The sequence below is a fragment of the Mustelus asterias genome, chromosome 16 (genome assembly GCF_964213995.1).
Source record: "Mustelus asterias chromosome 16, sMusAst1.hap1.1, whole genome shotgun sequence".
Classification (NCBI taxonomy): Eukaryota; Metazoa; Chordata; class Chondrichthyes; order Carcharhiniformes; family Triakidae; genus Mustelus; species Mustelus asterias.
Window position 1 is genome coordinate 70,331,838 of NC_135816.1, and position 14,069 is coordinate 70,345,906.

General features: G+C 43.0%; 1 protein-coding gene across 1 annotated transcript in view; it reads right to left on the bottom strand.

Annotated features, from left to right (window-relative positions):
• The window catches only part of LOC144505239 (dedicator of cytokinesis protein 2-like), a 618,318-nt gene that overhangs the window by 471,661 nt on the left and 132,588 nt on the right, over positions 1-14,069 (bottom strand). Inside the window, exons 13-15 of the mRNA XM_078231263.1 lie at positions 9,935-10,060; positions 5,134-5,258; positions 1,613-1,711 (exon numbers count right to left, since the gene is read on the bottom strand). Coding sequence (XP_078087389.1) covers positions 1,613-1,711; positions 5,134-5,258; positions 9,935-10,060 — 350 coding nt within the window. The remainder of the gene's footprint in view (positions 1-1,612; positions 1,712-5,133; positions 5,259-9,934; positions 10,061-14,069) is intronic.

Below are 14,069 nucleotides of genomic sequence, written 5' to 3' on the forward strand. Positions count from 1 at the left end.
TCATCCTCATGTTCAAATCCCTCCCTACCTCACATCTTCCTACCTTTGCATTCTTCTTCAGCCCTCCGATAAATCTGTGTTCTTTCAATTCTAATCACTGGTCCATTTCCTCCTTCCTTCACTTCATTATTGGTGGTCATGCCTTCAGATGTCCAGGAACTCAGTTCTGGAATTTCCTCCCTATATCTGCCCATCTCTTCACTTCTCTCCTCTTTTAAGACGATCCTCAAAAGGGGCATCACGGTGGCACAGTGGTTAGCACTGCTGTCTCACAGCATCAGGGACCCTGGTTCGATTCCTGGCTTGAACCACTGTCTGTGCAGAGTCTGCACGTTCTCCCCGTGTCTGTGTGGATTTCCTCCAGGTGCTCCAGTTTCCTTCCACAGTCCGAAAGATGTGCTGGTTAGGTGCATTAGCTGACGCTAAATTCCCCCTCGGTGTACCCAAACAGGCGCCAGAGTGTGGCGACTAGGGGATTTTCACAGTAATTTCATTGCAGTGTTAATGTAAGCTTACTTCTGACACTAATTAACAAACTTAAAAACTAGCTTTTTGATCACATGCCCCAATGTGTCCTTTCACTTTTTCTATTTACGTCTCCTGTGAATAACTTTGGGATTTTTTTGATGTTAAAAAAATTATACTCATAAGTTGTTAACAACTCCAACAAGAGTTTCCATGTGTGACCCGATGCTTGCCATAAAATATTTATAGACAGATATCATCACATTGTACCCGACACTTTCAGAAAGTGATTCAATTGTTCTTGCTGACTTTGCTTGTGTTGGTCATGAAGGATTTTCGTGCGCAGAATTGTGTCAAGATTTAAAACTATGAAACTTTTATGTTTAACATTCCAGGCAGCTGATCCACATCTCTCCTTCTTCATGTTGAAAAAGTCAGATTGGGATATGATCATGTTTTAATGTTCCTTAAACTGAGGTAATTGTTTTCTCTCCACCATAATATATAGTCAAATATATAAAGCAAATTGAAATTGTATTTTTCCCCCTGTTCAAAATCATCAAAATAATAGCCAGAGCCATTATTTTAGCCTTGACGATTTATATTATCAAAAAGGGACCTGTTTCTCTTTCAGGTAGCATGGCAATCATGGACCTCCATTGGATTCATCCATGATAATGCTTGGCAAAGTACTGCAGTGGTTTGCCGTTGTCTTCTGCATTAAAACTGACCAGAAAATTCTCACTGCCTGCTATTAGGCAGATTTGAAGGATTTATAGACAGATAATCAAGTTGCTTGGCCACATTAAACATGCACCTTTCCTGGCCAACAAGTCGCAGAGTAGGACTTTGGCCCAGCACTTCTGGCTCTGCTACCATGCACCACAAGATCTTCTATCCAAAGCAAGACCAGCCTTTCCAAATTGAAAATGAGCCACTGCTGGTTCATTTACTTCATTGCTATTTGTGTGCAAACTGACTGCTTCATGCCTTTATATCACAACAGTGGTTACGCTTCAAAACTACTTCATTGACTGTCAAGCACTTTGGGACATCCTGAGATCATGAAAGAAGCTACATAAATGTGAGTATTTTTTTCTTATAATTCCCGGTTGAAGCAGTGTAATATTCCATTGGTTTCACTAACCTTGATTGTCTCGATCCAACGGGGCTGTTTGACCTGATAGTAGATGACGGATCGATATTCACTGACTGGCTTGTCTCCTGCACCCAGGCAAATGGCATTCTGCAACAAAACAGTTCAATTTTGCAAATATTGGTGAAATAACCTCTGCATAGATGTGTAATGATGTGGAGATGCCGGCGTTGGACTGGGGTAAACACAGTAAGAAGTTTAACAACACCAGGTTAAAGTCCAACAGGTTTATTTGGTAGCAAAAGCCACACAAGCTTTCGAAGCTCTAAGCCCCTTCTTCAGGTGAGTGGGAATTCTGTTCACAAACAGAGTTTATAAAGACACAGACTCAATTTACATGAATAATGGTTGGAATGCGAATACTTACAACTAATCAAGTCTTTAAGAAACAAAACAATGGGAGTGGAGAGAGCATCAAGACAGGCTAAAAAGATGTGTATTGTCTCCAGACAAGACAGCCAGTGAAGCTGTTTCACTGGCTGTCTTGTCTGGAGACAATACACATCTTTTTAGCCTGTCTTGATGCTCTCTCCAGTCCCATTGTTTTGTTTCTTAAAGACTTGATTAGTTGTAAGTATTCGCATTCCAACCATTATTCATGTAAATTGAGTCTGTGTCTTTATAAACTCTGTTTGTGAACAGAATTCCCACTCACCTGAAGAAGGGGCTTAGAGCTTCGAAAGCTTGTGTGGCTTTTGCTACCAAATAAACCTGTTGGACTTTAACCTGGTGTTGTTAAACTTCTTAGATGTGTAATATCAGAGCTCCGCTTAACAGAAGTCCTGAATTATACCAAATATTGGTAATCACCACAGTGTGTTATCATTAACCCATTCTTGAATGTTCTGCAATTCATCCAATTTCATTTTGTTCTCACTCTCCCACACTCAGCAGTATCTCCTTCTGCTTCCCCAAGGCCTGATTGCTAGACTACGCTGCCAAGTTTAGCAATGCTCCAGTGTCTCATCCAGTGCTTATCCTCCATGGGATAAATCTTGTAAGATCCAGTATCCCAGATTTTGCATTGAAATGATGGCCTCCAAGACAGAGCTCATCCACCTTCCACCTAGTTTCACACTGCGATTTTCCAGGAGGTTAAACTGATAAATCAGGGGTTGAAATTCTGACAGACATAACCCCTTCCCAAATGTCCCAGCACTCAACCTTTTTGGGAAGAGAATTCCAGATTTCTCCAATGTTTAGTGTGGAAAAAGCACATCCTAATTTTGTTCCTGATGCTGTAGTTCCAATTTCTCCATTTATTGGTGCCTTCCATCAATTCCCCCCATTTACTGATGCCACTGCCACTTTACACCCACCCCTTCCCCCTTAGTGGTACCCGATTGCCCAACGGTGCTCAAGTCAGACTTTCATCTATTTGCAGAGCTAGCTTTTCCTGGAACAGATCACCAGTCTGTTACCAGACGTTTATAGTTTGAGGGGCACCACTCTACATCAAGCATAGCTGACCAGGAGTCTCTCCTGTCCTTACTGCCTGCCATTGGCTGGGTGGTTGGATGGATTCTGCAGGTTGATACTCAACCATAAGGCACATCATGAACACATTTTCCTTGGTCATCATGTCCTGGGGTGGGACTCGAACCCAGAGCTTCTGGCTCAGAGGCAGGGACACTATCCGCTGCACCACAAGACATCCATAATTCTACTGGATCCATCCCCATATTTCTCTCTTCACTGGAGCCCTTAACTAATTCCCTCATTTACTGCTAGTACTACCCCATTCTCCCATTCGCTGATGCCCCTCATAATCACCCTTTTTACTGGTAGCATTCCATTTGCACCTTCCTTCAAGTCTCCTATTTACCATTGTTCTCCCCATTTCCTGAAGCATTACTGTCCTCTCCACAATTCCAATTTTAATACCAACCCCCAGGCCAGTGAGCCTAACGTCAGTGGTGGGTAAGTTGTTGGAGGGGATTCTCAGAGATCGGACCTATATGCAATTTGGAAAGGCAAGGACTGATTAGAGATCATCAGCATCGCTCTATGCATGGGAAATCATGACTTACAAATTTGAGTTTTTTGAAGGGGTGACCAAGAAAATAGATGAGGGCAGTATGGTAGACATTGTCTACATGGACTTTAGCAAGGCCTTTGACAAGGTACCACAGGATAGACTGCTCAGTAAGATTAGATCTCATGGGATCCAGAAAGAACTACCCAATTGGATACAAAATTGGTTTGCCGGTTGGAGACAGAGGGTGTGGGAGAGGGTTGTTTTTCAGATTGGAGGCCTATGACCAGCGGTGTGCCGCAGGGATCGGTGCTGGGTCCACTGTTGTTTGTCATTTATATAAATGATTTGGATGAGAATACAGGAGGCATGGTTAGTAAGTTTGTGGATGACCCCAAAATTGATGGTGCAGTGGATAGTGAAGAAGGTTATCTAAGACTACAAAGGGAACTTGATCAACTGGGCCAGGGGGTCGAGGAATGGCAGATGGAGTTTAGTTCAGATAAATGAGAGGTATTGCATTTTGGTAAGACAAACGAGGACAGAATGATTGGGCTCTAAGAAGTATTGTCGAACAAAGAAACCTAGAGGTGTAGTATAGTTCCTTGAAAGTGGCGTCACAAGTGGACGGGGTGTGAAGAAGGCGTTTGGCACACTTGCCTTCATCGGTTAGAGCATTGATTACAAGAGTTGGGACGTTATGTTACAACTGTACAAGACATTGGTAAGGTCACATTTGGTGTACTACATACAATTCTGGTTGCCCAGCCATAGGAAGGATGTTATTAAACTGGAAAGGGAACAAAAAAGATTACAAGGATGTTACTGGGACTGGAAGGTTTAAACTATAAGGACAGATTGGAAAGGCTGGGACTTTTTCCCTGGAGCAGAGGAGGATGAGGGGTGACCTTAGAGAGGTTTACAAAATCATGAGGGGCATAGATAAGGTGGATAGCCAAGATCTTTTCCCCAGGGTAGGGGAGTCCAATACTAGACGGCATAGGTTTAAGGTGAGAGGGGAAATATTTAAATGGGATTCGAGGGGCAATGGTTCCACACAGAGGGTGATGCATATATGGAATGAGCTGCCAGAGGAGGTGGTAGAGGCGGGTACAATTACAACATTTAAAATACATTTGGACAGGTACATGGATAGGAAAGGTTAGAGGGATATGGACCAAATGCAGGCAAAGGGGACTAGTTTAGGAAATCTGGTCGGCTTGGATGACTTGGACCGAGGGGCCTGTTTCTATGCTGTATATCTCTATGACTCTTGCTTCTAATTTTTATGTTCTTGGTCACACTGCGGACAAGATTAGCCTTTAACCTAATTCTTAAAGCCCCTGGATCAAGATATTTCTTGTACACACTGGATATGATTACACATTATGATCCACTTGATTGAAGTCACTGAGAATTAGCCCACAAACCATTCCACAAGTATATTTTCAGGAGAGCAGTGAATTTTGAACCTTGTTGTTCTTGCTCTACTAGCTACCATTGGTCACCATATTCAATCCCGAGGAGAAATAATTACCGGAATAATTTTACCATCTTCACTGCAGACACACATTATAACTTCTACGTTCTTCTGCGTGGTCTTGTTGTACTTGTCAAAGTCTCCGTACTGGATGGTGATGTAAATATCATTCCTAACATCACCTGCAGAGGAATGAAACAGTGGAATTCCCTGTGATGAGCAGTTTTGCAATATTTCGGGAGGTGACAACAGACATGTAGTGCTACAAGTCACAAAATGCCCTCCAACATACCTCATCTTTCAGTTCTCCATTCTAGATGATTTCCCAGTGCACAGTTTTGACTGACAGCAGCCCATTATCAGCAACTCAAGCACTAGAAACAGCATGGCCCATACTATTTTCAGGAGGGAATGTTCATTCATAAACCCATCCATTTTCGAGTTGTATTCTCGCTTAATCCATTTTTATTTATTCTTTCATGGGATGTGACCTTCGTTGGCTACACCATCATTTGTTGCCCATCCATAATTGCCCTTCAGAAGGTAGTGGTGAGATGCCTTCTTGAACCGCTGCAGTCCATGTGGTGTAGATACACCCAGAGTGCTGTTAGGAAGGGTGTTTCAGGATTTTGACCTAGCAACAGTGAAGTAACAGTGGTATATTTCCAAGTCAACATGGCGGGTGGTTTGGAGAGGAACTTGCAGGTGGTGGTGTTCCCTTTATCTGTTGCTCTTATCCTTCTGGATGGTACCAATTGTGGGTTTAGAAGGTGCTATTGAAGGAGGCTTGATGAGTTGCTGCAGTGCACCTTGTAGATGGTACACACTGCTGCCACTGTGTGTTATTAGTAGGGGGAACTTAATATTTTAGGTGGTGGATGGAGTGCCAATATAGCGGGCTGCTTTGTCCAAGCTGCTTGACTGTTGTTGAAGCTGCACTCATCCAGGCAAGTGGAGAATATTCCATTTCACTCCTGACTTGTACCTTGTAGATGGTGGACAGGTTTTGGGGAGTCAGGAGGTAAGTTACGCACCGCAGAATTCCCAGTAATTGACCTATTCTTGTAGCCACAGTATTTATATGGCTAGTCCAAATCAATTTCTGATCAATGATACCTCCAGGATGTTGATAGTGGAGAGTTCAACAATGTCAATGCCAAGGAATATCAAGGAGAGATGATTAGATTCTCCCTTGATGAAAATAGTCGTAGCCTAACAGTTATGGGGTGTAACTATTACTTGGCATTTGTCAGCCCAAGCCTGGATATTGTCCAGGTCTTGTTGCATTCAGACATGATCTGCTTCAGTACCTGAGGAGTTGTGAATAGTGCTCAACATTGTGCAATCATCAGCGAACATCTCCACTTCCAACTTTATGATGGAAGAAAGGTCATTAATGAAGCAGCTGAAAATTGGGCCTAGGGTACTATCCTGAGGAACTCTGGCACATGATTTGCCTCCAGCAACAACAATCATCCTCCTTTGTGCTAGTTATGACTCTAACCAGTGGAGTGTTTTAGCCCTAATTCCCATTGACTCCAGTCAAATGCTGCCTTGATGTCAAGGGCAGTCACACTCTCCTCACCTGTGGAGTTCAGTTCTTTTTGTGTGTTTGGACTAAGGCTGCAATGAGGTAAGGAGCTGAATGACCCAGAGTGTAGGTTAATGTGTAATTGCCACTTGATAACACTGTCAACGACCCCTTCCATCACTTTGCTAATAATCAAGAGTAGATTGATGGGATGGTGATTGACTGGGTTGGATTTGCTTTTCCATGGATAGGACATACCTCGGAAATTTTCACATTATCATGTAGATGCCAGTGTGATAGCTATACTGGGATAGCTTAGCTCAGGGGCATGGCTAGTTCTGGAGTAAAAGTTTTCAATATAACTTCAGAAATGTTGTCATGGCTTTTGTAGTATCCGGCGCCGTCAGCCATTTCTTGACATCTTGCAGTGAGTCAAACTGGCTAAATACTAGATTTGAAATGTGCCATTATTTTCTCATTTGTTTCCTCACTCATAATCCCCTTAAATTATCAACCACTCATCTCCTCATCTACTTCACCTGTTCCCTTTATGTCGCTAACATATCCTGTCCCTTAATTTCTAATGTTGTTATAGAATTCAATCATTGTATTGAGAGTGGATGAATTCGAATGAAAAGGATCAGGAACTGCGACAGATGCCTATGAAAAAATTACCCCTGATTCTTAGGAGGCCTGCGTCTGAATTAGTCAGGTTTAACAAAGGACAACAGCACCTGAACGCTGTTCTCTCACCAGGATTATAACAATGCTTGACATGCTAATCTAGTCCCCTGCAGAGGAGAATAAATCCCCTTGTCAGATTGCACGCGAACACAGAGCGGCTCCAGAAACCAGCCAAATGACGTCAAATTCACAGCTGCTCAAAACAATTTCACAACAGGCAGGGCTGGGGCCACCTGTAACCTCAGCTAGATCAGGCTGATAACGGCACCTTTGAAAGGTAAAGGCTTTGACGTGCAAGAGCTACCAAGCTGCATTTTCCTGAAATAAAAACAATAAATGCCGGATAAACTCAGCGGGTCTGGCGGCATCTGTGGAGAGAGAAACAGAGTTGATGTTTCGAGTCCACCTGATGCGGACTGACCTGTTTTATGTTTCCAACAATTACAATTGCCTTTCATTTGAGGATTGAAAGCAACTCCAAATTTAGTTTAATTTTATTGTCAGCCAATCATGTAATTAGATGTCTGATAGCACAGAACTTATTGTCGTAAACAGAGAAATATTGTTGAAGCTTTTCAACCTGTTCCCATGGAGATTGCACCAGGCAGCAGTTATTTCCAAACCTTTGTTTAAATTCAAACCAGGCAAATCGACTCTGATTAGTCAAGATGTTGTCAAGAAGAATTCTCCATGTTAATCTCAAATGTGCAATGAATAATAACCAATTATCAGTCAACTTGCAATGGGGCTCAATTACACTGGCTAGACGCCATATATATTCACACACAGGGCCCTGTCCTTCGTAAACAAAAAGAACATGTCCAGGCATTATGCCCTTTTCAACTCAATAAAACCTTGGAGGACAGCATTTCCTTGGTGCATTCTCCACGACAACAGCTTGACTAGAGTCTATTTGCCAACCAATCTGTATCTCTTTTCTTATGCATTTTAAATTGTCATCGTCTTTGAAATTTGGTATTCTTGCAGCTGTCCTGAAGAGTACAAGATGGAAAGATTTGACAGCAAGCCTCTTCTAACATCATGTAATTGCTTAAAATGAGCTCTGCTTTCACTAGGAATTGTGTGACAGAGGTGATAAAGGATTTTTCTGAAGGTGTACATTTGACCATGGATGCGGTTTTCCCATGAGACCCGAGAAGATGTTAATTATCACCCTTCAGGATAGAATCTTAAATGCTTTCATTTTAAAATGTGGGTCAAGGCCATTTCCAGGTCCTGACCCTGCAGGTTTCGGAGGTCCAATTAATGGCTGCTCCCAGGACCCCCATCTGACTGAGGACGGTGGGTGGTCTGCACAGACAGGAGGGCACCTGGCATTGGGCAGTCCAACAGGTGGCATGCTCTTGTAAGTGGGGGATTGAAAGGACATCTCAGAATGGAGGCACCTTCTGGAGATTTTTAAAGGCTAAACATTAAACTATGCCCTTAGTTAACATGGTATCCCTGTGGAGGGGAAACTGTGGCCGTCTGGGTGGGAAGTTAAAGGAGGCTTCACAGACACCACCCCCACCTTCCATCCCCAATCCGACCTGCTGCCAGGAGGCAGTCTCCAGGTGTGTGCTGGCCTCAGCCTTACTGGCAAGATCCCAGCAATTCACCAACTTGGACCTCAGTGCTGACAATTAGCATAGCCAGGCAGCTAACTAATGCCAGTCTCACCCTAGTTCCAGCAAGATCTCTCAGACGTTCTACCTGATGTGCACATTTAAAAATTTCCCCGCCCTTCTGCCTTCTGAGCCACCTCCGCGGCTGATAAGATTCTACCCTCAGTATTTCTACGTGCTGCTTGTGATTAATGACCGCAATTAGAGAAGAGTCTCTGTGAAAAACCTATTGGGTCTCAAACTCTATGCTTGAGTCAACACTGGTTTTATCCACTGCGAGAGGGCTAGTGAGAGGATTGAAACAGGAGGTTTGAGCAATCAAACTCTAACCCCATTCTTGGCAATTTAATCCTTCATAATTCTAAATCCGGCCAACAATGAAGCTCTTGCAAAAGCCAAGTAGTAACATTTAAAAGCTAGAGTACAATAACATAAATGACACCTTGATTTCAACTTAGCTGCATAACAGAGGGGAATCCAAGATGGCAACTTCTTGCAAGCTGTGCCCACCATACCTTCTAATTCTATCTTTTACTCTCGTTCTGTGCGTCTAAAACTTTATTCTAACTCTTTTAAACCCTCTAACAATGCTTTAATTCAATCTCTTGCTTCCCTGCTGCCATTCAGACCTTTGAATGGACCAACCTCACATTAAGTTGATCTTTCTCTACACCCTAGCTATGACTGTAACACTACATTCTGCACTCTCTCCTTTCCTTCTCTATGTACGGTATGCTTTGTCAGTATAGTGCACAAGAAACAATACTTTTGACTTATACTAATACTTTTCACTGTATACTAATACATGTGACAATAATAAATCAAATCACATCAACTTTTAAATTCAAGGTCTGCTCCTTTTAGCACTCCTGTGGACTAAGAGGATCAAGAACACACTTCCTGTGCCACACACGAAGCCTCCAGGCAACCCCCCCCCCTCCCCACCCCACCCACCCCTGCGCAACACGAGTTCCAATCATAGAATATAAATCAGAAGCGGCAACCCAAGTAAACATACCTGGCATGATGATCTCTGGGAATCCCAGTTTCCTGGCCACCACTGTGGTCCTGTCCACTAGGTGTGGATAATCCTTCCTGATTTGGGGCACATCCCCCACCAACATTTTCATTGTAACCCATAGGCCTGTAAAAGGAAATGTGAAACAGTACTTAGTATTTTGTTCATCTGTACCCGCAGTAAAGATATAAGTGGTTGTGCCCGACAGAGGCTGTGTGGTTCACAGTCTCTGTAACATAGGCATTCTGTGCTTTTCCACATGTTTATAGCTGGAGGTTATACCTGTGCAGGTTCTTCTGTTATCACCAATATGGATCTTAGAAGGGATTTTTCATGGTCTGCATTTACATATACTGCCAGGGCAAGGCTGTTGGTAAACTCTAACTTGTATTTAACATCATACTGACTTTTCACAATATAGACTCAGCACAAGTCTCTTCGAAGAACAATCTCACTCCATGTTCTGTCGTGAAGTGATCTTATGCTACTGATAATGTACATTATGGACGGGATTCTCTGGCCTCTCTGAAGTATGTTTCTCGGAGGCAGGAGGCGGCTTCCATGTTCAATGGGATTTCTCATTAAAGCCACCCTATGCCAGTGGGAAACCCGTAGAGGACTGTCAGGGGGACCAGAAGATCCAGTGTAATGTCCCTTACATTGTAAATGGTACTTTAAGTGTGTTGTGGGATTGTTAGTGCTGTTGAATGCCAATCTTCATATATTGCTCAGATAGGTAACAAGAAAGGATGAGCTAAAATCACTTGCCCAGCAAGTGCAGAACTGCAAAGAATAAAGGACCTAACTTCTAAAACTGGTTATAAAAAACAGAAAATACCGGAGACACGCAGCTGGACAAGCAGTGGCGTTAGAAACATTTCCAATCGATGACATTTTTTCAGATGCAAAGGGGTATCTGAAACACTGGCTGGAATTCTTAGGCTGTTCACACCCCGCCGCCGCTGCCAGCGAGGACGGAGAATTTGGCGCTCAGTCAAATCTCCATTCTCTGCAGCGGGACCTGAGAATCCCACCCATTAACTTTGTTTCTGTCTGTAGATGCTGCCTGACCTGCTGAGCATTGCTAACATTTTCTGTTTCTATTTCAGATCTTCAGCTCTTGTAGTATTTTGCTATTGTTCTAAAACTTGTCGGCTGTGTAATTTATCAATATACTTCCATAAAGAAATCATGAATGCAGTGATTTTACCTTTGATACACTTGTTTAAATGTGACGTTGTGAGGTGATTCCCTATGCTGTCCTAATTATGTAATGAATAGGTAATTTTAGTTGAAAATTGTTTTCATACAGAAACATTGCAAAAGAAACTTAACATCTGACTGCAACTCATGAAGTAATTATTTTGATGTGTACGTATATATATATATATTATATATATATATTCGCCCAGATTCTGGTTTATTTAATAATTTGACAGCTGGCACTGTCTCTTTCTAACCATTTCAGACACATTAGTATGGAGCATTAAGATAGTTGTAATTTGATCCTGGGTGAGATTGCGCAAATCAATATTGTCCATTAGTTCAAAGGTCATACTATAATCTAAAATGCTGAAAGATAAATATATTCACAATTTTCAGTTGCTGCCTTGTTTAGTTCAATGAAATTAAGTGGATCAGTTTTGCTACATAGAACTGCAATGTCATCACCCAAGCAGAAAAATTCCCAGCTCGGCCCTCTTCATGACTGAGGGGTGGGCACAAGCTGCAATCAAGCCAGCTAACCCTATGAAAAGTTCAGAGGCAGCCACAGGAACTGCTGGGTGCCGAGGTGGGCTCTTTTAATAGGTGATGCCTAGATGCTGTGGAATTTCATCCCAGTTAAACATGAAAATCCAGTCCTCTCGCCTCCTAAATACCCTCCCCACACACTCCCTCTGATCCCCCAATGGCATTTCCATGTCCATTATGCACTGTATAGAACCAAAGAGCCCTGTAGTGACAATAGGGTGTGTTTAAAAAAAAGTGTTTCAAAAACAGGTGGGTGGAACGCCATTGCTTGACGCAGGGACGTTGTCTGAGAGCTCAGAATCCCATTACTCTGAATCCCACGGGAAACATTGCTTTGATGGCAGCTCTGGCTCTCTGCTGTCAATTTGATCAATATTTGTTTACACGAGGTTAAGAGGTCTCAAATACCTGCAACTTCTGTGATTGATTTTTAAAAGGTCTGGCTGATTGACACTTTTATTGGACTGGAGGTAAATGGCTTTTTTAACATTATGAAAATTAATGAATCAATGACTGGTTGGTAGCATAGTTTTAAATAGACGGCACAAAGGATCATGGTGGTAGAGGACCATAGACTGACATGGGGGGAATAAGGAGGATCTCTCTATTTCACCATATAAAAGGTCCCCTCATTTACACTTTGGTTCATGAGTCCTCTGAGCTGCCATGAAACACAGCTAGGTCATCAAGTCATACTGTACAGAAGAGGCCCATCGAGTCTTCATTGCCAAAACTTCATTCAATCTACACTAATTCCACTTTCTAGCCCTTGGCCCATAGCCTTGAATGTTATGACATTTCACATGGTCATCCTTAAAGGACATGAGGTTTCCCGCCTCGACTACCCTCTGTGGCAGTATATTCCAGACTCCCACCACCCTCTGGAAGAAAATATTTTTCCTCAGATTGCCTCTAAACCTTCTGCCCCTCACCTTAAAATTATGCCCCTTCATTATTGACTCCTCAACTAAGGGGAACAGCGTTTTAAAAATTCATTCTTGGGACATGGGAGTCGGTGACTGGCCAGCATTTATTGCCCATCACTAGTTAAGAGTGGCTGTGGCTCTGGAGTCACATGTAGGCCAGACCAGGTAAGGACAGCACATTTCCTTCCCTAAAGGGCATTAGTGAACCAGATGGGTTTTTCTCAATGATCAACAATGGTTTCATGGTCATCAGTCGATTCTTAATTCCAGATTTTTAAAATTTCACCATCTGCCATGGTGGGATTTGAACCCAGGTCTCCAGAACATTAGCTAAGTTTCTGGATTAATAGTCTAGCGATCATACCACTAGGCCATCCCCTCCCCCGCTACTTTCTATCCACCCTGTCCATACCCCTTATAATCTTATACACCTCAATCAGGACCTCTCTTCAGCCTTCAGTTCTGAAACTATCCAGCCTCTCTGCTCAGCTCAAATCTCCATCCCAGGTAACATCCTGGTGAATCTCATCTGCACCCTCTCCAGTGCAATCACCTCCAGCCTCAGTGAAGATCCAGGTCTAATGTCTGATCTTAGAATTTTTGACAAGTCATCCAATCTTCCCACAATTCTTTTGCCCCACTACTGGTGGCAGAGGCTGCTTCATACATTTTCTCTTTGACCAAGTTTCTGGTCACTTGATTTGACATTTCCTTCTTTGATTCGCTATAAATCTATGGATGGAATTTTACTGCCCTGCCGCCTCGGGAATTGTAGCGGGTGGAACACGCATCATGCAAACCTCCGTTGACTTCGGGTGGGATTTTCTGACCTTGGGGCGAGCACGGCCAGAAAATCCCACCCCATGTCTCGTTGCACTCCCCTTGGGCTGATTTACTGCACTAAAGGCGCTACATAAATGCAAGTTGTCATTGTCAACAGGATTAAACTGATCCAGTGTCTGCAAGGATCACTAAAAAAGTGGTGGATTTTCTAGGTTTTCCCCATTGCCTTCCCCTAGCAAGAGGCCGGTGTGGCCAACTGCTTTGTTACCTTTGTGGGAGGGATAGAGTAGAAATGGTTACCTTCTCACTGGGGTTTGGTCAGGGAGCTGTCTGACTGGTACCCTGATCCTGCCAGGGGAAGTGTGGAAAGAGCAGGAGGCAGCCGTGAGCAAAGCATTGTCATAGCAAGAACAAATTGATTTCATAGATCATGGAAAGCACACCAGAAAGAATGTGCTTTCACCTTGAATGTCTGCAAAAGTGGACAAGGTACTAGACAGGAGTGCTCTGGGAAGAGCGTTCATTTAAATGACAGATCGTTTTCGATGGGATGCGAAAAAGACAGATTCATAATGTCAGCTCACACCAGAAGATCCAGACAATTGTTTTGACAGTTCAGCTACTTTACTGATGCATGCAGTTGTGTTTTATCGTTTCAGCAAAGCAATCTCAGG